General features: G+C 39.1%; 1 protein-coding gene across 1 annotated transcript in view; it reads right to left on the bottom strand.

Annotated features, from left to right (window-relative positions):
* LOC119430612 (TSC22 domain family protein 2-like) overlaps positions 1-17,030 on the bottom strand; it is a 44,091-nt gene extending 27,061 nt beyond the window's left edge. Inside the window, exon 1 of the mRNA XM_037698047.1 lies at positions 15,053-17,030. Coding sequence (XP_037553975.1) covers positions 15,053-16,599 — 1,547 coding nt within the window. The 5' untranslated portion in view covers positions 16,600-17,030. The remainder of the gene's footprint in view (positions 1-15,052) is intronic.
* Positions 17,031-22,822: the final 5,792 nt, after the last annotated feature.

Raw genomic sequence — 22,822 nt, forward strand, 5'->3', positions numbered from 1 at the left:
GGGTGGCAGAGAGAAAGTATGATATGCACGATTTAATGTATGAAAAAAGACACAAAGGCAGCTGCTAAATACAATAAAACTTACAAAACAAATAAAACTAAATTATGTGGATAAAATCTGAGCACTATTTGGTATAAAAGTTTAAACAAGGGTTTTTGCAGTACAAAAAGAAAGACTCAGCTTATTTTTCAGTAAAGTACTAACTCTTGGCACTTTGCCACTGTCTCAACTCTCATCGGTTCCACACCACACCGCACCAGTTAAGGGCTTGCCCACTGCTGGGACCCAACCCCACTTAGCCCAGTTTATGGGACCATCTTGTTTGTGGTTCCAAGCAAATTCCTTCGAAGTGACGATTTAGACATAAGCAGGCTGCAGCCGTGGATTAACCTATGTCACTGGATGACCCACCCAGTTAAACTGTGTTTTACGGTTTCTAGTTCAGTACAGAAGCTCCAAAAATAGTGCTGGAGACCAATGACGAGGTCCAGACCTTTGTCTTTATTGGCAGATCAGAGGATTTAGCGCGAGCTGGATGGCGCTACAAGAAACAAATAAATTTACCACAAGACCATTGTCATCATTCTTTGTTGAAATCAGGTCTCTCATGTAAATGAGTCCTCGAGGTTCAATGGGATTTACCTGTCTAAATAAAGGTTGATTGAAAAGATATCAGGTGATGATGGCATAGCATGGCTACACTCAGACCTTTAAGCAGTGCCGGGATCAGCTAAAAAAAATTGAAGTTAGATTACAGTTATGATGCCCACCTACTCTGCATTGATAATCCTGCCCACAGAGCAGGGAAACAAGTCAGTGGCAAATCATCTACACCAGAGAAGAACCAGTAAGACAAGAACCGAGAGGAGTCGAACTTATCAATGGCAAACGGACTTCTGTTCAATAGCTGTGTTCATTCACACTTCTACAACAGAGAAGCTTGCTGCTGAAATATTTTAACACAAAGGCTGACTCAGATAAAAAGTAGAGACATGACCAATGTGAACAATCAGTATGAAGCAATCATCCACCTCCTGCAAGTGCCAAGCAGGTCAACTTGTCCCAGGTTGATTACAGTAAATGCTTCTTAAAACTACAGAAGCCTAACAACACTACAGCTTCCATTTAAATTAAATGGAAAGGCCTTGACATTATTATAATAACATGATAAGATTTATTTTATTCATGCCAGTATTTTTCCAGAGAAAGTCCAGTTGACTCTCATTGTGTAGTGATTCATAACAGAATGAATAAAGTTACCTGGACACAAACAAAACCCTGATGTTTTTAATTTGAAGCAAAAAGCAAGTAGTCTGGATGGTCTCATAAAGTGAGGCGGATGAGTTTATGTACGGATGACAAATCTGATCCGATAAGGTGAAACACAATGTGCCATCTGTTCGACACGGCTGTTTCAAACCAGTGAATAAACTGTTTTCAGTCAACCCTGCGACAATGACTCACGTCCGTTTCCTTTCAAAACCCTGCTCATTGTAAGACACAGGAGGATGTGCAGGGACAGAGTGTGGTTCAGCGCCGACGAGAGGAGACACTTCAGATGAACTTCATGTGAGAAACAGAAGAGGAAGAAGACGACAGTGGGAGCGTTTGACAGAATTTGAAAGCGGACATCAAAGTTAAGAAGGAAACTGAGGTTCTGACAAAACCTGCTCATTTCTCGACTGGTGACAGGAAGGGAGAAAAAAGCAAGAACTAACTTTGCCTGCAAGGATGTTGGGTCCAACTTGCAAAAAATGCAGTCTCAAAAACAGTTTATTATTACCTTTAATGGTTGAACTCAGTTAATTAAAAAACTCAAATTCAGTTCAACATTTTCCTTTTTTTTTTGTTCAAAAACATTTTATTTAGAAGCTATTAATGAATTTAACATCCTGAGCTTTCCTAAGGACATATTTAAGTATGGCTGGACGATATGGCCAAAACGTTTATCACGACATATTTCTTAATTTTGGCCGATAACGACATAATTCAGATATTGATATAAACAATATAAAAGCCTCAGAAAAACTGTTCAAACTGTACAAATAAATTAATGTTCACCTTTTATTTGTATTTAGCCCTCAAAGAAATTCGAAATCGCCGTCAAATAAACATAAAACTCTCAACTTTGTCAATCCAAAAAAGTTCAATCTGGTCCTCTGGACATTCAAAAAAACAAAAAACAACACAAAGCAAAAAAATATAGAAACGTTTCGTCTCTCATCCAAGAGACTTCCTCAGTCTGAGGTGCTGTTTTCAGCTCAGTCTCTTAAATAGCACCTTCTTTGTCAATATTAATAGTTTTAACTTTAAACAACATAACCTAACTTTTTGATACAGCTGGGGGTGTTGTTTCAGAGACTCGTTGGCTCAAACTTTTATTGTGCTTCATCTTCTGACTCTCAGCATATTCTGTCGAATGGAAACTCTTCAGATGGAACAAGTTAGATGTGTTTCCACCGCTAGTTGGAACGACTCTCCGTTACTTTTTGCAGCACACTTAGGATAGCCGAACCACTTCCACACCAACAAATTAGTCTTTCCTCTCTTATCAGTTATATCATCTGCTTCCTCTTCGCTTGTGAAAGCTTGTTCAGTCACATTCTGGCGGTCATGGGCACTCATTTTGAAGCGAAAACTTACCGCTCGTTGGAGCTTAGCCTATAGCCTAGCCTGCTACCGCTGACTCCTTCGAGCTGTGGTGTACGTCACCACGCAATTTATGTAGTTGCGTCGCGGCTTTGTCTGTTCAGGTTGAAACTGACGCGGCCGCTTCAACCCGAACAGAAAAAGAAAAGCGTCAGTGAAACGTAATCATAGTGTAATGCATATCGAAATATTGAAAATGTGCTTAAAACTCATATCATCATTATTTAATAAAATTATATTGTGATATATATCAATATTGAATTATTGTCCAGCCCTATACTTAAGCTAAACATTTTTATTTTCAATCATCAATGCAGACAAATACTTGTTTTTTGCCAACATGGTGTGCAGTGCCCCCTTAAAGAAAATGCGTTAAAATGGACAAGAGAAACACAAGAAGTGGCGGTTGTTACAGGATAAAAAAAAATATGTAAGGCAGGCGGGATTGGTGCACATAGTTGGATTTTGGGGTTTTTGTCTAAAGTTTGATGTGTCAAAGCTTATTAGTTGCTGATATGGCTCTAAAATTAAAAAATATGGTAATTACAGATCTGAGACGGTGTGTGTGAAACCAACATTCAGGAGCACAACAGAACACTCAACGAATTCTGTCGCACAGCGTTTTAGGTTCATACACTCACACTGCCGCCTGTTTGATCCGTTTGATTTGCCACGGTAGCTGCTTGACAACAGCAACTTTTTTTGCACCGATATGGCACAAATGCCTTTTTAAAAGGTTTTCAGAGAAGAAGCTAAACATAAGAAGCCCCTAAAATCTCTAATTAACTAGCTTTTTTCTTCAACTCTGCCCAGACCAGCACTGTTCCACCACAAAACAAACCAGAGAACAGATGAAGATTCACGGGCACCAGTGATCTACCGTACATGAATCAACGAGGTCCAATGAAAGCAGGGAAAGAGGATGGATGACTCAAGTGCAGCTGCCTGCCATGCTTTCCACACATCCTCATTACTCACAATGCAGACATCTTGAGCTCTGGGAAGCCCTAGGCACTGAAACCTGGTTGTTCAACTCTCGCTTCTTGCTGTGGGAGTCCAACTTAACACACAACTATACTTTTGTTTCTTTTAACAGCAGCTTATTTAAAGCTGAAGACATTTACAATGTATGGCACAGATTTTCCAGTCAAAACTTGAGCTGCAGTCGGCTTTAATGGTCTTCCTCTACAACAAAAAAAAGCAGTCCTAAAATTACAGGATGGCTTTAGCTCTGCACTAACACTGAATAATTTCCCTCTTCTTCCACCATTTTATTTTTTGCACCGTGATTTAGGACAGTTATTAATAAAGAAAATCTAATGCGTGGCCATTCTGTATAGTGGCCGTCTGAAATTGTGACATCTGACCTGACCCTTCACAGAAACAGTCCAATAATAGACTTTGAATAACTTTTCTTTTTCACTTCCTTTATAGTTTACATCAGCATATCTAATTTACAGTAAACCCACAGACCAAAAAGAGATAAATCGGAAGTAACAGATGAGTTCTGAGAAAGTGGACTTTAAAGGGCCTTAGATGTTAAAAAAAAGGGTTACATTTCAGTCTTCATGCCAGTAAGGTCAATGCGATTTTGATCTAACCAAAGAATGAAAGTAGCTTTTTGGGCCTTATATTTAAATTTACTTTCCAAACTTAGTGCACAAACAATCACAACAAAACAAAGATGAACAGCAACATGGGGTATTCGAATTTAGGACACTTCTTAAGCGTCTATTAGGTAAATAAGACCTAATAATCAATAAATATTTGTAGCCTATTTTAATATTTTTAATAACTAAGATTTTTATTTTTCTGCACAACATTTAATTACTAACTTTTCTGAAAACTAAAGAGCCTTAATACTTCTTTCTAATTAGCAATCAAAGAGAAAACTAAATATTCATCTCAAATTTGCTCTTTTCATTTTTGTCTGAAAAAACAAAACACCTATGTTAAAATAAAAAGTATTCAAACACACAGCTCTAGTCAAGCGAATATCTGCACGAATCAGTGTCTTTATAAATTAAACGTTGTAAATGTATGCTTGAAGAAATATTAGACTAACATAAATCCTGCAAAATGGAACTGCCACCCCTGCCTGAACACGTTGCACACTGACTCACTTATTAGATGCCGCTAAATCAGCAATCATTCACTCTTGTGGTTGAATATTTATGAAATATTAGTCACAAGAACTTCTTTCCTTCTGTCAGCAGAAGGTGAACATTTCTGGTTAGCAATATTTGGATGCTGCGTTAAGCTGGATTTACTTTTCTGGTTTTATTTGTTTGTTTGTTTTATTTGTTTATTTGTTTTTTGCTAAAGTTGCATGAAATTAATCTGGGACAAAGATCCAGACTGGCAAGAGAAAATATAACATCACACAACATGCCAGTGAGCACTCCTTACTGAATGAAAATGTTGCAAAGCTTAAAAATGTTTAGTTATAATATGAACATGTGCATCGTACTCAATTTCTATTGGTCAGATAATGGTCAGTGTTCAAAAGATCACTAACGAGCGGTTTATAAACCAAACATCCAATCACAACATCCAGTGAAACAGAACCAAGGAACAGTCAACAGATTGTTCTTTTGCTCACAAGGTATCTTTTGTGAATGAGTTAGTACATACTCGACGCACTATTAACTTGAACGAGGGATCCAACCCGTTCTTTTTTTTTAAAACAGCTCAAAAAGGACAACATTTTTCTCATTCCTACAATGAGACTAATTGGAGGTGACAACCTGACGTCATGCAGAGAATGCGTCCTGCAATGTTCAATCTTAAAGAGACTAAAAATGTTTTTAATACAACTATTTAAAACTTTTAAAAACTACTATCTTGACAAAATCAACATAGTTGTTGGAAACCAGGAATGAACACTACAAGGGCGGTCCCAGAGGACATAATTAACAGCAGCCAAATCTGGTCGGCCATAAAACATGCAACAAAAAATGTTGCCGATTGCCCAACACCTTCCCGGTAACTTTTTTACCACAAGCAAAGAGCAAACCTAGAACAAACAGGTTTCTAATTTAAAAAAAAATAAAATAAATCCTTTAATACTTAACAAGAAAACACAACATGAAATGAAAACAATATACTGCAATTGCAGTTTGCAATGTTGACTAAAAGGAGTGTTAACAGATATAAGAACTGGAATAAAGGGAGAGAAGGAGGTGGACGGTCCCAGTGATCTGTGAAACAGCGATAATACAATATTTAAGTTAGAAAAAAAAACATCTGTCCAAAACAGTTATAACAGGGTTTCTTGGAAATGCCTAATTTGATACATGCTGTGCACTGGGACTAAAATTGTAAAAATCATAGAGCTAAACCTGCTAGCAACAGACAGCTTCACCAAACGGAGCTCCTAGAACTTGTGGATGAATCAGCTGCTTTCTGTTTAACCATCTTGAAAGCTACGGAGAACGATGCTTCTTCCACCTCATCCACCTCACCAATGGCCTTGGTGTCTTGTATCCACAAGAAAACACAGCGACCACTCTGTGCTAACAATAATCACCCTGATGTTCTCTTACTAGCAGCAGTGGTACACAGGACAAGTACAAGGTGCAAAACATAAGCAGCAAAGATTATATTGCTTTTATGAAACACAGAAACAAAAACCTAGCTAGCATGCAAGATGAAAAACTGTACTCGAGAAAATTTTAAGAGAAATAAAATTGCCTTGTATGAAAACGGCTGCAACAAAATATAACAAAACTTATATTTGTGTACAAATGAGAAGAGTAGGGTTGCTAAGCCATGAAAATGTAATAAAACAAAAAAAAAATGTACAAACCGGATTCCAAAAAAGTTGGGGCACTAAACAAATTGTGAATAAAAACTGAATGCAATGATGTGGAGATGGCAAATGTCAATATTTTATTCGTAATATAACATAGATGACAGATCAAAAGTTTAATCTGAGTAGATGTAACATTTTAAAGGAAAAATATGTTGATTCAAAATTTCACAGTGTCAACAAATCCCAAAAAAGTTGGGACAAGTAGCAATAAGTGGCTGGAAAAAGGAAATTGAGCATATAACCAACAGCTGGAAGACCAATTAACACTAATCAGGTCAATTGACAACATGATTGGGTATAAAAAGAGCTTCTCAGAGTGTCAGTGTCTCTCAGAAGCCAAGATGGTAAGAGGATCACCAATTCCACCATTGTTGCGCAGAAAGATAGTGCAGCAATACCAGAATGGTGTTACCCAGCGTAAAATAGCAGACTTTTAAGTTATCATCATCAACCGTGCATAACATCATCAAAAGATTCAGAGAATCTGGAACAATCGCTGTGCGTAAGGGTCAAGGCCGTAAAACTCTACTGGATGCTCGTGATCTCCGGGCCCTTAAACGTCACTGCACCTCAAACAGGAATGCCACTGTCAAGGAAATAACAGAATGGGCTCAGGAATACTTCCAGAAAGCATTGTCAGTGAACACAATCCACCGTGTCATCCGCCGTTGCCAGCTGAAACTCTACAGTGCAAAGAGGAAGCCATTTCTAAGCAAGCTCCACAAGCTCAGACGTTTGCACTCGACCAGGGGTCATTTAAAATGGAGTGTGGCAAAATGGAAAACTGTTCTGTGGTAAGCTGAGTCACGGTTTGAAGTTCTTTATGGAACACTGGGACGCCATGTCATCTGGACCAGAGAGGACAAGGATAACCCAAGTTGTTATCAACACTCCGTTCAGAAGCCTGCATCACTGATGGTATGGGGTTGCATGAGTGCTTGTGGCATGGGCAGCTTGCATGTCTGGAAAGGCACCATTAATGCAGAGAACTATGTTCAGGTTCTAGAACAACGTGCTCCCATCTAGACGTCATCACTTTCAGGGAAGATCCTGCATTTTTCAACACAATAATGCCAGACCACATTCTGCAGCAATCACAACATCATGGCTACGTAGGAGAAGGATCCGGGTACTGAAATGGCCAGCCTGCAGTCCAGATCTTTCACCTATAGAGAACATTTGGCGCATCATAAAGTGGAAGGTGCGACAAAGAAGGCCCAAGACGATTGAACAGTTAGAGGCCTGTATTAGACAAGAATGGGAGAGCATTCCTATTTCTAAACTTGAGAAACTGGTCTCCTCTGTCCCCAGACGTCTGTTGAGTGTTGTAAGAAGAAGGGGGGATGCCACACAGTGGTAAAAATGGACTTGTCCCAACTTTTTTGGGATTTGTTGACACCATGAAATTTGGAAACAACAGATTTTTCCCTTAAAATGATACATTCTCTCAGTTTAAACTTTTGATCTGTGATTTCTGTTCTATTCTGAATAAAATATTAGATGTTGGCACCTCCACATCATAGCATTCAGTTTTTATTCACAATTTGTTTAGTGTCCCAACTTTTTTGGAATCCGGTTTGTAATTTATCCAAGTAAAATGTCTTTAAAAGTTCAGGGTGGACAGATATTTCAAACGGAGGTTTCTCATTCCACTGTGTACAGCAAAAGTAAAAATAATAAAAATCTTGTTTGGGATAATAATGATCGGAAAATACTTTTACTAGTACAGCACAATTTGTTCTTGAAAACTGTACGGAGAACACAAATCGGCATTTGCCCTTAAATTTAGGGTTGAACAAATGTAACAGTGGAAGAAACTTTAAGCTGGGCCTCGGGTCACAGCATCAAAGTGATGTCAAACATCTCTCAATGCACTTCACAGATATGCGTAGAAGCATTGCGAAAACATCGTTTGGTTAGGACAAAATGTACTAAATATTTTCCTGTCCTTCAAGCCATTCACTAAACTGACAAGTAAAATACTACCTATCACAGAGATTATAGTCAGCGAAGAATAATTAACACTTAACAATAAAAACACATACTAATCTTAAATCCATCCATTAGCTAATTTTTGTTGGCACCTGTTTTCAAAATGACTGTTGTCAGCATTAAAGGTTGGCTTTTGTGTTCACCTGAACTGAAAGTTTAATTAGTACTCATCAAATGGATGGCACCTTTTTCTGAACTACTGAGTGGGGGAGTTTCAACAACTCATAATTTCCAGCAATGTGAAATCTCACTTTGCTGTTGACCAGCAGTTTCAGTAAACTGCAAGTGTTTTAACATTGAAACTGTGTATGACTATTATCCGTCAAAGTTTCCTCAACCCTGCAGTGATGTCACATGCAGGCTAGCTGATAAGTCAGAGGAGTTCTGCATATTTGGCAGCTGGTTTAATTCTTTTCGTTGACCCAAGTTCATTGCTGATAAGGACTGTCTTTTCATGTACCAAAAACTAACTACATGCTTCTGACTACAGTGTCACTGGTTCAAAACCACCATAAAGAGAAGAAGAAGAAAAACTTACGCTGTCCTATATTTCCTAACCCTTTGACACAGCTTGTTACGTTGCTATGACTAAATGATAAATGGACTGTACTTACCGATATAAAGCGCCTTTCTATCTTGTCAAGATACTCAAAGTGCTTTACACTACAATCTGTGCCCTCAATTACCCATTCATACAGTGCACTACTGTATCTATACAAAGAATAATCAGTGTTTTATCACAGTCATACACCGATGCGACACACATCCGAGTGTCTTGCGCAGGGACACTTCAGCATGTGACTGCTGGTGGAATCGAACCCCCAGCGCATGCATTGGAGGACGACTGCTCTAACCACTCAGCCACAGCCACCCTAAGCCGTTCTTTCAGTCTGCCACTAAGTCGTGGCAGACTGAAAGAACGTTCTGCCAACTATTTATCATTCTGATTTAACTTTGTGCAGTTAACTTAAACACAAAAAAATTAAAGTGTAACAGGCTGGTCTGAGCAGCTTTTGTGACACAAAATTATGTGTAAAAAGTTTAAAATGTTCTTTGGTTTTATATTTGAAATTATTGTAGATAAAAATGTTTTTTTCCACTGAAGTGCGGCCCATCATTCCCTAATCATGCTACTCAAACTAAGGTAGTGCAACTATCTATTGTGGTGTGCCAGTGTCACAAAATCTCAGGAGTGGCAAAGGCTTTAGTGACTAAAGCTATGTGTTCTTAAGATAGAGATATTGTTAACATATTCAATAAGTCCTACCTAAATGACCATATTAGTCATTTGTCCACGTCCTGAAAAATGACGCAGACGAGTGTTTCCAACACAAAGACTGCTGTTTCTTCATGAAACAAAATAAACCCTGTCATAATTTGTAACAACTTGTAACAACGCCTGTCAAATTCATTTAGTACAATTCCTTTTTTAGTTAGGTTTAGCCACTAACAATACTCAAGTTAAATGTAGGAGTCAAAACTGCTTAGAATTAGCAAAATGTCTTATTAGAGTTGGATGTTGTAAGATTTTACAACCTAAGGATAAATTTTAACAAGAACCAGTCTCTCATTATATTATATTGTAGTAATATAATATTTGATAAATCCTATAATTAGGGTTGGCTTGTTATGCTGCCTTAAGATTAGACTACTAGAGGACATATTGACCTCATTTCCTTAAATGATTTGTAAAAATTGAATAGTTTTCATTCTATACTATTTCTATCTTAACATGTGATTCTGGACCTGCCATTGTGTATCTGTTCCTCTCAAACCCAGCCGGTCAAAGCAGATGGCTGCTTGTCCTGAGCCTGGTTCTGCTGGAGGTTTCTTCCTCATGAGGGAGTTTTTCTTTCCACTGTCGCCTTCATGCTTGCTCAAGATGAGAGTTCTACGATGGAGTTAAACTCAAAGCAGTCTGCTCCTCAGATAAATAATGTTAACTTGTTATTTTTATGTATGAATGTTTCTGTTCAGTGCCCTGAGATGACTTCTGTTGTGACTTGACGTTATACGAATAAACCAAAATTAATTTAATTATAGTGATATATATATATATAATATATTCAATAAGTTAAAATAAAAAAAAATAAATAAAAACATTAATACAATATAGGAACATCAGTCATGTACAGGTAGCACAAAATTATTTAAAAGCAAAAAAGGTCTAAAGTGCAGACAAATATAAAAGCAATCTATCTGGTAATTATAAAAGCTTTGCATGCTACAGCAGCTTGGAACATGTCAAATTTGCACAAGGTGAATGTTCTTTTCATTAGTGTCACTGAAAATTATGTACTTTAGTAAAAGAGAAAGGTCACAGGAGAAAAAAAAATACATCAAGTAAAAAAAATCTGCCAAAAAGTGTGAAGCCTAGGAACCATTATATGGCATTCAGTTATTCTGGTATACAAAAAACACATGGTAATGTAAATTTATGGCATGTATTATTATATATTAGTATCATTAATACAGAACTGGTGCACAAGTTACTAATGATCAATCTATACTCATTTGTGACAAATTATTGTTAATTACTAAGCTCATTCTTCTCTAAAATAAAACAAGACTTTTTTTTCTTACATGTAATTTGCTTCTTATCCTGCTATATAAGTGAGTCACAACATTTACATGGGAAAATAATCACTTATGAACTACTAATCATCATTTCTTACTGAGGCAGTAAATAGGAGGGTGGTCTACCCAAGAAAAAATTTAATCAAACTGGAGGCCAAGTGCTCCGATTAATGAAAACCAATTTGGCCCAGGGGCAGCTTCACCACTTTACTTGGCAGCAACAGGGTGTGCTGAGCACAAACGCTAACCATTTCAAGATGAAGAGAAATCATTGTTATCTCACAACTCCACCCCCACGATGCATTGTTCCACTTTTGTGATGAACTCTAATTCAAAACAGAACAATGAAACTTGGGAGCAGAACCCTCAGAGAGTTTGTACACAGAACAATGCTCCCATGCCAAGAAGAGGAGAAAGTTTAAAATTCCATGTCAAGTCATGTACGGGTGTGTTCTTTGATATATGTTTGGTACTGTAAGACATTTACTATAAGGTTACGACTTAACAAGGCATTTTAATTATAACTGAATGAAGTTTAAAATTAAGGCTATGGCTGCCAACTTGCCTTTGGGTTCCAAAAGCTCGCCTAAAATTTTGAGGTTTTCTATTCAAATTCAGAGATTTCATCATAAAAAGTAGCAAAAATATAACAACCATCTACAATAAAGGAAAAAAAGACAGCACACCTGATCGCTGAGCTACTGCAACCCAAACTTATAATGTATTCATGTTTTATTGCATTTTGGACAGAGTTTAGAAAATGTGCTATGTAATGGACGCTGGAAAACAATCCCCAGGACAAGGGTTACAGTTAGCGAAAACTACTTCACTACTGAACCACTTTGGCCTCGGTTGTCCTCGGGCTGTTTCTGAGAGTAGCAAATTGGCCATCTGGCCTAAAACATTTGATTGTTATTAGGGATGCACGATATTGGATTTTTGGCCGATATCCGATATGTTACAACTTATTCGGCCGATAACCGATGCCGATATTTTATATACGTTCCTTTGTCAGAACATAGCCTCTTATTTAGGTTTATTTGCTACAAAAATTGTGCAAAAGCTGTAAGAGCTGGTGACATATATCCAGTAACAGCCATATGATATGCATAGCACTTTAACTTATATTAAATGAAAAGTGTTAAATGTTATTTATTAGCATTAGTCACCTGTGATGCTGTCTCACTTGTGGAGGCTTGTTCTAGCTGCAGTGTGGGATCCTCTGCACTCCTGTGCATGAAGGACAGCCTTTTTAAGTTAAAAGTTTTTGTCTATCCATTGTGCCGTAAGACTAACCATGCTAACGGGGCTAACACAATGTCCAAATGTCTGTGGTAAAATTCACCCAACAAGTCGTGCTATCAGCTATTAGCTTCTCAATGACGTCGCAAATGACGGCTTGTAACTCGGGTAACGTTACGTCAGGAAAATATCTCCAACTGCGGACGATGTAGTCCATAAATATTCGGAATCAGACATCCTCACCAACAAAAAATAAAACTTCCACACCGCCGTTATTTTGAATTTTCCTTTCTGCCGTGACGTCATCGCGTTGCGCTGCCGCTGCAGGCAAAAACAGCACCTTTTATATCGGCAAATTATTTTAATGGAATGGCCGATGTCCGATATTGAACTTTAACGCTAATATCGGCCGATACCATGCCGTTAATATTGTGCATCCCTAATTGTTATGCATGATGACTAATCGTTTTGGATGGATGGTACCCCTTTTTTTGCATGTGTAAAGCTATTTTCTTTGAATTCCACAAAGGGCTGGCTTGAAACACATCAAGGATGGGCTATTTATAAGACAGATCTGAGATGGCAGGCCTCAGACTGATGAAGTCTTTCGGATGAAAGATGAAACGTTTCTTCCAAAAAAAAGAAACTTTTCCGGATGACATGATGATTTAACCATTTTTTTGTACGTCACTACTAGCTAAACTATAAACTGAACCAAAATAAACTAATAAAAATTTCTCAAAAGTTCACAAAAGCCACAGTCTCCTAAATAGCATGTTTGTTCAATAAGAAACCTCAAATGTATAGCCTAATATTGACATTAGTAAATATGTTACTTTTATCCTGTTGATATGATCTGAATAACTTACACTGGATAAGAAAAAAAGGTTACATCTGTGTCATCTGGACCAGTTTCTTTAAGTGAAAATTTAATTTTTTGTCCCCCATCCAAAGGACTTCCTCAGTCTATGGTCTGCCAACTAGATCTGTCCATAGGTAGCCTTCATTGCTGAGGACAACCAAGGCCAAAGGTTCATAAAAAGGGTTGTAAGCTCAATCATCCAGGTGGATAACAAAAAAATAAGGTTAAATCATGTTATGTCATTGCAACCTTTTTTCTTACACTGGATAATTTAGACAACTAACTGAAATAAAAAATCCTAGGTGTGAGTTTTACTTCGACAAACTAGGTAGAATACAGGGAACAAGAAGAGGAGTTACTCTTCCCTGGTAGACAACAGGTCATAAGGGGCTTCAACACTGATAGTCCTGTGGGCAGGAGCAGAAGCAGCCAGCGTCCTGCTGATTCAGTCTGCCCATCTCTGTTGTCATGGGGTAGATTACAGGCCAGCTATTGTTCATGTAGGTGTGTGTATGTGCATGTGGTACGTGTTCAGGTGCAGTCTGCCAGTCCTGCTACTGGAATCGTGAAAATTAACACATTGAGTCACTGTTTACTTCACTTAGCTCAAATCTACACAAACACACCCTTACCCTGAGGAATGGACTTGAAAACAACCAGTGGCTTTTCTTATCACAAAATAAGGATCATTACAAACTATGTTCTCCCACCAACACCGTTCAATCAACGTTTGCTTGTTTGTCTGAAAATAAAAATCAGAACTAAGACTTTTAATATTACAAATAAAACCTCCCACTCTGACTGGATTATAACGAGCACAGAACAAAGCACACTGACAAATACTGAGGCTTATATAAATACGGGACCAGACTACGCACGTGCTTGGACGCCAGCTCTCATTTAGGTTATTCTTGGCTCAAACATCACCTAGACTCCAGCAGCACGTCTCGCTGCTTGAGTGTTGCAACATTTTAGCTCGAGCTCTGTGAGGGCCGTTTGACAGACTCGAAACCAGAGTGTGTACATTAGGAGAGTACCATAGGCAAGTCTGTATTTATGAGGTTTAAAGTTGGAAGGCAGGGAAAACTGCCCGATGCGAGTATGTTAACTATGTCTCCTGGATGAAAAATGAAAGCCACCTTCTTTATGTTAGTGGATTTATTCCCAGCAACAAATGCCAGCTAGTTTGTGTATTGTACTCAACCCATGGGCTTATTTAAAGCCCAAAAAGGCGGAGATGTTGAGATAAAGTGTCTAATATTCTCATTCATGACAAAACTCAATAATTCCTATGGGGGAGTGTTGGCGCAGAGGTTAGAGAAGATGGACCTATGATCGGAAAGTCACAGGTTCAACTCCTGGTGCCGTCAACTTCAAAATGTGGGTGTTAAATAAAGGTAAAACACGCACACCTGCCTCCACCCTAATTTGCCCCACCCTGGGCCCCTGAGCAAGGCCCTTCACCCTCACCATCTGCTCCCAAAAACCGGTCTTTTTTGAAAACGAGTTCTCGTGACTCAATGAGATTACCTGTATAAATAAAGTGTAAATGAAAATATATATTCCTCCTCTTAATCAGCTCTGTTCTGACTCCGATAGCCTTATCTTCTGAAATTATACATAAAAACCAATAAAATGGGGAAACACTTCATGCTAACATATTTTGTGCAAAACCAGTTTTAGCTTTTTTTAATGTGGGCAGTGCTGAAGGGAGATGCATTCTCTAAATGTCCACATCAATGAAGAGGAATGTTTAGTATGAGGGCAAACATTCTTAACACGTTCATCAGTCTATCACAGCTGCACATAAACTCATTTTTCATGATCTACCCAGAGAAAGAGACGTTCATTTTGTAATACAGTATTACAGATCAGAGTGGGGAATTATCACCAGTAATTCCTGCATTATAACCTACCTGTCTTCATCCTCGTCCAGGGGTATCTGGATGTTAAAAAGGCTGGTGACAGTGGGGGTGGGCAGGTTGAAACCGTCGCTAACAGGAGACTTTACACCGTCACTTCCAGTTACTGCACTGGCACTGTGGTGAGGTAGGACATCAGAGTTTTGCCTACAATCTTCTGCCTGGTTACTGAAGTCAGGGCCAAGGCTTGTTGTGATTCCCCCATGAGCTCCTTGGAGCTGGATGTGTCCTGTGCTGGGCACCTGACTCGACACACCCAGAGTTATGTTGGTTGTACTGGGCACTGCGGCAGGCACGTTCTGGCCACCACTGTAGGAGGAGGTGGTGGTTGCTGAGGGTGCAGCGGCAATGCCTAACCCTCCTGAAGGCTGAGTCTGGTTGACAGATTGCTGCTGTGTGAGTCCTGGAAGGGCAGGGGATAGGATACCGACTGGTGCCATGCCAGTTTGTTGTTTTAAAAGACCCTGGGCTGGGCCTGCTTGTCCGACCAGCCCTTGTATTCCTGGATCAGGTGTGAATGGAGGTGAGGACACCCGGCTGGCTGAAGACCCCACAGATGAGGATGTTATGTTTAACCCAAAGTGTTGCTGATAATAGTCTGGGTGACCAGAGGAGAAGCCAGTCGGATGATTAGAATAAGCAAACTGCTGGGACTGTGAGGCAGGGGTAATAATGGCACCTTGGTGGACACCATTGAGGCTGCTGGAGAAGAAGTTTTGGGGAGTAACGGGCTGCATATTGACCTGAGCCTGTTTGGTTTGCTGTGATGCTGCAGCTGTGAACCCGATAGGCTGGAAGGCACTTGCTCCACTTCCAATCTGAGGAGAAAAGATGTACCCTTGCTGTGAAGGATCTGAAGTGTGGGAGTGGGTAGGATGTCCTACAGAGACCGAGTAGCCACTATCAGTGGAAATTTCAAAAGCCTGTGCAGAAAACGCACTGTTATTGACTACAGACATAATAGTGGCTCCTAATCCACTGTCCCGGTCTATACTTTGATCGAGGGTTACAGTCGGCTTTATGCTGTCCACAGTTCGATTAACACTTGAATCTGAATCTTTCTCATAGAACTCAGTACATGTCCACCTGCCCCGTCTGAAGGGCTCTCCAGTACCATGGTCAAGTTTAATTACTCTAAACCGGGAACTACAACTATTGCTGGGAGCTGTGGGAGCCACAGAGGCTGCAGGGACCGTGTTGGAGCTTGGAACAGGAACACTTCCCCCTACATTATGTGGGGTGACATAACCAGTAGGTGCACTTTTATAACAGAGAGTTCCGTTTACAGGTCCTGTGTAAGGCAGCTGTCCCTCCTGATACTCGCCACCATTGTTGAGGGCTTCCTCCGGTGAGCTCCGATCACACACCCCCTGGTCGACCCGACACACGTCGAACGTTTCCGATGACACGTCCTCAGTCCGGGACTCGTCCGGATCGTCCAGACTCTCCGTGTCGTCGGGGACGCAGCTCGCACCCACCTGAGCCTGCGTGACACTCGTGATCTGGAAACAACTTTTCTTCTTCCCTGCCATTTTCGACATCGTTCAAGATTGGGCTTACGTCCGTCCAGATGCAAACGCTGAACTCACAATGTCTTCGCGAAGCAATTCACAGCTGAGAAACGAGATAAAGAGACGTACCGTCACAGTACATTTCCATACTGCTCATCTCGTTTTTAGTCCGAGGCGATCTCTCAGGAGCGAGTGTGTTTCAATGCTCACCAAGTTAGCACAGGTAGCTGGAGTCGGCTAGTTTCCCCTGCTTCTGGAGGAGCATATGCGCCATCGCGATGTAAACAAACTCAGCAGCTGTATCCAAAAATGAAACATTAGTCCAGCAGAAGACGAAGGGGGAGTGACACAAAGTCGGAGAAGTTTGCCTGTCGTCGTGTGGGCAGCGAGCTGACAGAAAACCACTTTCTCGAAGCGGCGGTGAGCTAACGGGCAGCTAACTCCTGCCTGCCGCTCAACCCCTCCACAAGATGGCAAAAAGGAAGTGCATCACGGCATGGGAGGTCAAACTCGTCCCAGTTCACGCCAATAAATCCACTTTAAAACGCGTGCCTACCGGAACTTTTCGTTTAGAAGACGACTGTAAAGATATGGGCGTCAGAGATGTTACTAAAGCGTAAATATTTAAAAGTTAAACCTTTTGTTGTCGTCACTTCCGGTTAGCGTCACACCCGGTAGAGTTGGAGAAACTTTGCCCGTTTTTTGACTAGTTTTATTTTTTGGACTTTGGCTATTTGTCATTCATTTTCTGTCTTGTACCTGGTCATTTTTACACATTTCTCGCTTGTTACGTTTGTTCAAGCCACTTGTTCCTAATTCTTTGAATGTTCAGACATTAATTGGTCAGGTTATTTATTTATTTATTATTATTTAACCTTTATTTATACATGTAGTCTCAAGGACTCATTTTCAAGAGACACCTGGTTCAGACAGACAACAAGTACAATAAAACAATGAAAGTCATTAAAAACTATAATATCAAAGTGCAATGTAAAACAAAATTTAATACTAAAAACAAGAACATTTTGCTTTGATTTTTCTGCTGACCTTATCAAATGTTTAAAATCCTTTAAAGAAATCAAAGTGGACAGCTTCACATCTTGTTGCAAAGTGTTACAGGAGAAGAGTAGGAAAAAGCCTTTTTACCAAGTTCAGTTCACACTGAAGGAACACTGCAGGTAATGACGGCCTGAGAGTGCACGCTGTAACTGCACTAACGATGTGAGATGTTGGAAGGAGATATAAGAAGGCAGCAGACCAAGGAGAGATTGTAGATAAGGATGGCCAACTTATCATTGAGTATAGAGTGCAGTGATGGATACGGTAGTTACAACCAATTATGAACCTTAGCGCTCCATGGTAGACCACCTCCAACATCTGCAAGGAGCTGGCAGGGACATTCATATGAATAATATTACCATAATCGATAGCTGGTAAGAAAGTGACAGCTGCGAGCCATTTTCTGGTGTTCAGACTTTAACAAGATCTGATTCTGAAAAAGAAACCCACTTTCAATTTCAGTATGTTACAATATGGGGCTTAAAAGATATGTATCAATTAAAATCCCCAAGAATCCATAAACTCAATGGGAACACCATTCATGGATGAGATATGAGGAAGAACGGCTGACACCAACTTTCTGCCTGAAAACAACATCCCCTTGGTTTTATCAGCATTTAGCACCAGTTTGAGATGGAACAAGTCTGACTGAATGAGGTCGCATGTAGACTGTAGAAGATGGAAAACCTTGGCAACCGTGTTTGCTCAACAATAAACGATTGTATCATCAGCATAGAGATGCAAAGAGGCTTCAGGAATGTTTTGGCCTATATTACTTACATAAATTGTAAAAAGGGTAAGTAGGTCCTAAAACTGAGCCTTGTGGAACACCATTAGTGACCATTAAATTGCTAGACAAAGTACCATTGTGTTGTACACGTTGCCTCTGACCTGAGAGATAGTTAGAAACCAACCAACAGTGTGATCTGAGAAACTGATATCTGAGAGCTTATTCAAGGATTCAAGGTTGTTTATTTGCCATTCGCACCCCATGTGGTACATGTGGTGGAACGAAATTGTTTACACAGGGTCCCAGTTACATCCAGCAATAAAATATAAAATAAAAACAGTAATAAGATCTAAGATATGAACTAAGAAAAACATCAACTAAATATACACTGAGCACTAGTAGCATAAAAACAATATGTCGAACAGCAGCACTTATGGCATAAGATGTCATGATCTGCAGTATCAAAAGTTTTGGATGGGTCTAAATAAAGTGCAGCACAGTACAACAACTAAACAGGAATGCATGAAAAAGTAGAAAACTTGTAATGGATGTAATTGAAGGCTTGAATCTTCTTCTAACAGTTCAATTTGTTTCATCGTTGCTCACCACCAAAGACAATGGCAATATTTTTGTCTGTCTTGTGTGTTTGTTTGCCGTGTTAGCAAAATATGACGGATATTGATGAAACTGCCAGGAAATAAACATATGATGTGCATCTACAATTGATTAACTTTTGGAGTCAGCCACATTCAAGATGGCTGCCACAGCAAAGCAACCTATACAAAAATAGCGATAACTCAGCCAGTTTTACAAATTTCAGACACAACTTTGGTGTGGTAGTTGCTGAACTTTATATACAAAGTACAACACATGCCTCTAGACTGCACATTGCAGACTGGTTTTGCTTAAAACACTGGCCATTGGTGTCAATCCTGTCTGTCTGTTAGAAAAATATCTCATGAACCAGTGGACAGATGTGAATTAAATTCCTCAAAACGAATCCTTGCTTGTACGTCTAAAACTGATTAATATTTGGAGTCACACCAATTCAAGATAAGCCAGTATAGAATTGGATATAACTCAGTCAGTTTTACAAACACTGAGCTAAATTTGTTGTGGTATCAGCAGTCATCCTGAACACATTCAATAAGTAAAACTGTGCAAGATTTCACAATATTGCAGAGCATGTGCCAGAACTTTGTCCCTTCTCAGCAGCATAAGATGGTTTTAGTTTAGATCTCTGGCATAAAAGACAACGGACAATATGCATTCCTTCAAAGAATGCTATAGGCTTTTATTTTTAAAAGGAAGTATGAATATATATAAGGATTTTTTTAATCTGATGTGTGGAGTTTCTGTCTTGGAATAAAATGTGAAACATTTTTCCAATAATGAACAGATAAAAGCCTCTTCTTAATCCAGTCGAGTGAGTCATTAGAAAACATGTATGATAAATCACATTATCCTGGGAAACCAGTGGAGACTTAGTCAGACTAAGGGATGAACAGGTGCTGCTTATTAGTCACCGATGCAACAGGTAATGAAAGACTTCTCTGATATGACTGATAACATTTTATCTGCTCATTTTAAAAAAAATAAAAAAGTTTTACACATGTGTCTCCTAGGTTTGATGGTCTTTGAGGGTACATAACAGTACTAAGTTCATTTATGGTTTAAAATGTTTTCAGACTTTCATATTTTAGATTACCATTCTGGTAAGTGATTTGTCATAATAGGCCAACATGAACAATGCCATGTGGTATGTGTTTTGTAGAAACACATCTGTCATTGACAACCAGCTTGTGGTTTTCTACTGTGGGTTCATCCACATAAATCTAGTCCAACTTGTTCTGAAGGCTGAATTTATAATTACTGACACTTCGTTTAGCTGAAATTGTTCCTATCTTGGAAGGACACAAAAATATTACTTCTAAGTGCAAGAGAGACCCATGTGGTGATCAAAAATGGGTTGGAGTGCGTTTGATTTAGTTTGACAGCTCAATAATTTCTCAGAGGTGAAAACTGAAATGTTTGAATAAACCTAAAGGAGCCGGGCGGAGCCGGGTTGTGACACATCTTCTATCTGGCATGCGTAATTCATGTGTTGCAATCCTTTCATATGCGCTGCTCAGATGATTTCACAATTCACGTCTCAGTTCATCTCGCAGCAATGACTCATTTATCAAGTGACTAACTTTATACTCAAAGCCTCAAATGATTTCACTCCCCACCATCAGCACAACAGTAAATATCTTTTGATTAGGCGTCGAATTCATCTACTCACCTGATTTTACCCACACTGTTATTTATGACCCTATTTTTTGGCTGTGACCCATTTTCAGTCACCTGATGGCCAGATGCTCACATAGCACCAAAGGCTGCTGGACAGTTTGTCATAAGATTTGCACATGATGCAAAAACAAAGAAATGGATCATAATATTGACCTATTTCCGAATGGCATCACTATGAATATTGTTAGTTTTTTAAATAAATGTACAAGTTCTTATTATCTACTTGGGCACTCTCTATAAAAGGACAAATTAGTGAATCATATATCTATTTTATTAATGTTTATTAATGCTCATACCCAGTTTAGGAATGAAACCTTGCTTGTATTAGGATTAATCATAAATTCCTAACCGCAAGTCCCTTTTTTTGTCTAACGCTTACTTGGGTGTTAGATAATTATATTTTTGTGTTTTTTATTTTATTTTTTTTGCTCCTTTATTTTTAATGTTTTATGATGTTTTTACATTCATTTAATTTACTGTGACTTAAATGTTGCATGACTGGCCACCTTCAAGTTAAGATGGAAAAAATCAATCTAAATATCAAATGTTCTGAAAATTGCAGAAACGTCAAACAGTTGGATTGATTCATTAGATCATGGACCTGCCTGTGAGGAAACGTGCAACGAAGGGCTTCGACGTGGATTTTTTTTAAGCACTGTGCTCCTTTATGACCAATAATGTCCTGAAACATGTCAAAACAAACACAAAACATCTATGCAGATGTATAAATTGTGTAGTGTGAGGGTGAACTTGTTTTAGTCCTATTTTAAATAAAACACACTGATCTCCTATTTGTACTACACTCATATTTATTTTAGAGAAAAATGTATTCATAAAGAAGGAAAAAAATGGTAAATAGACTGCAGTTATATAGCACGTTTCTATCTTATCAAGACGCTCAAAGTGCTTTACGCTCCAATCTGTGCCCTCATTCATACATCACTCTACTAGATCTATACAAAGATTAATCAGAGCTTTATCACATTCATGCACTGATGGGAAACACATTGGAGGCAATGAGGGGTTCAGTGTCTTGCCCAGGGACACTTCAGCATGTGACTGCTGGTGGATTTGAACCCCCAACTCTTGCATTGGAGGATGACTGCGCTAACCACTCAGCCACAGCCACCCCAGAATCTGGGATTAAAGAGTTTCTCTTACATTTCTTCTTAAATTAACACCCTAACACCACAGTGGAAAAGCAAAGTTATGCAAAAGGTTTGAAGAGGATATTATTTGTTTTACAAAGTATTTTTGTTCTGTAATGTCCATCGTTTTCATGAAGTCTTGATTTGTGTCCCATATTTACTCTCATTGTAATGAAACTTGTTCTTTATCTTTACTGTTGGCCCTATTTTACTACACAGGAAACACTCGTGGAGATTATTTTAAAGGGGCAGCTGTGGCTGAGTGGTTAGAGCAGTCGTCCTACAATGGAAGAGTTGGGTGTTCCGATTCCACCAACAGTCACAAGCTAAAGAGTTCCTGGGCAAGACACTGAACCCCTCATTGCCTCCGATGTGTGTCCCAGTGTATGAATGTGATGTAAAATCACTCATTAGTCTCTACAGCAGGGGTGCTCAAACTTTTTCCCTGAGAGGCCAAATTTAAAATCTATCAGAGGGCTGCGGGCAAAATGCAATAATACATGAAATGCAAATACTTCTTTAAAGTCCATTTATTTATTACAGTTATTTATCCTTCCATTCTGTATGAAGAACTTCACAGAAAAGGCTGCATTGGTGGTGGTGTGTGTGTGTGTGTGTGTGGGGGGGGGGGGGGGGCTGGGGGTCCTCTGCCAAAGAATTTAGATTAAAGTAGATGGCATTTCCTGAGTTCTGGTGTATTTTACAAAGTTTTATTACAGTAGATTAACATGAAACAAAAGATGTAAACTCTGTTATTATTGAAATCTCTGACTGCAAAGTGTTCGTAATGCAACAAAGCTGCAGCTCTGCAGGTAAGGGGCATTCACTTCAGGACAAATTGAGGTTGCTGATTGGTCAGTTGCTGATGCACCTACTGGATTAACAGGTGGTGGGACTCGTGCAAAAAAAAAAAATCATAGATTTTATTGGCCCGTTTGAGACAGTCGTCATTTATTCCATATTTATTCAAAAATTTGGTGAATCTAAGGTTTGAGAACTGTTTCCTTACACAATCCTAATGATG

This window comes from Nematolebias whitei, chromosome 3 (genome assembly GCF_014905685.2).
Source record: "Nematolebias whitei isolate Nwh7 chromosome 3, NemWhi1, whole genome shotgun sequence".
NCBI lineage: Eukaryota > Metazoa > Chordata > Actinopteri > Cyprinodontiformes > Rivulidae > Nematolebias > Nematolebias whitei.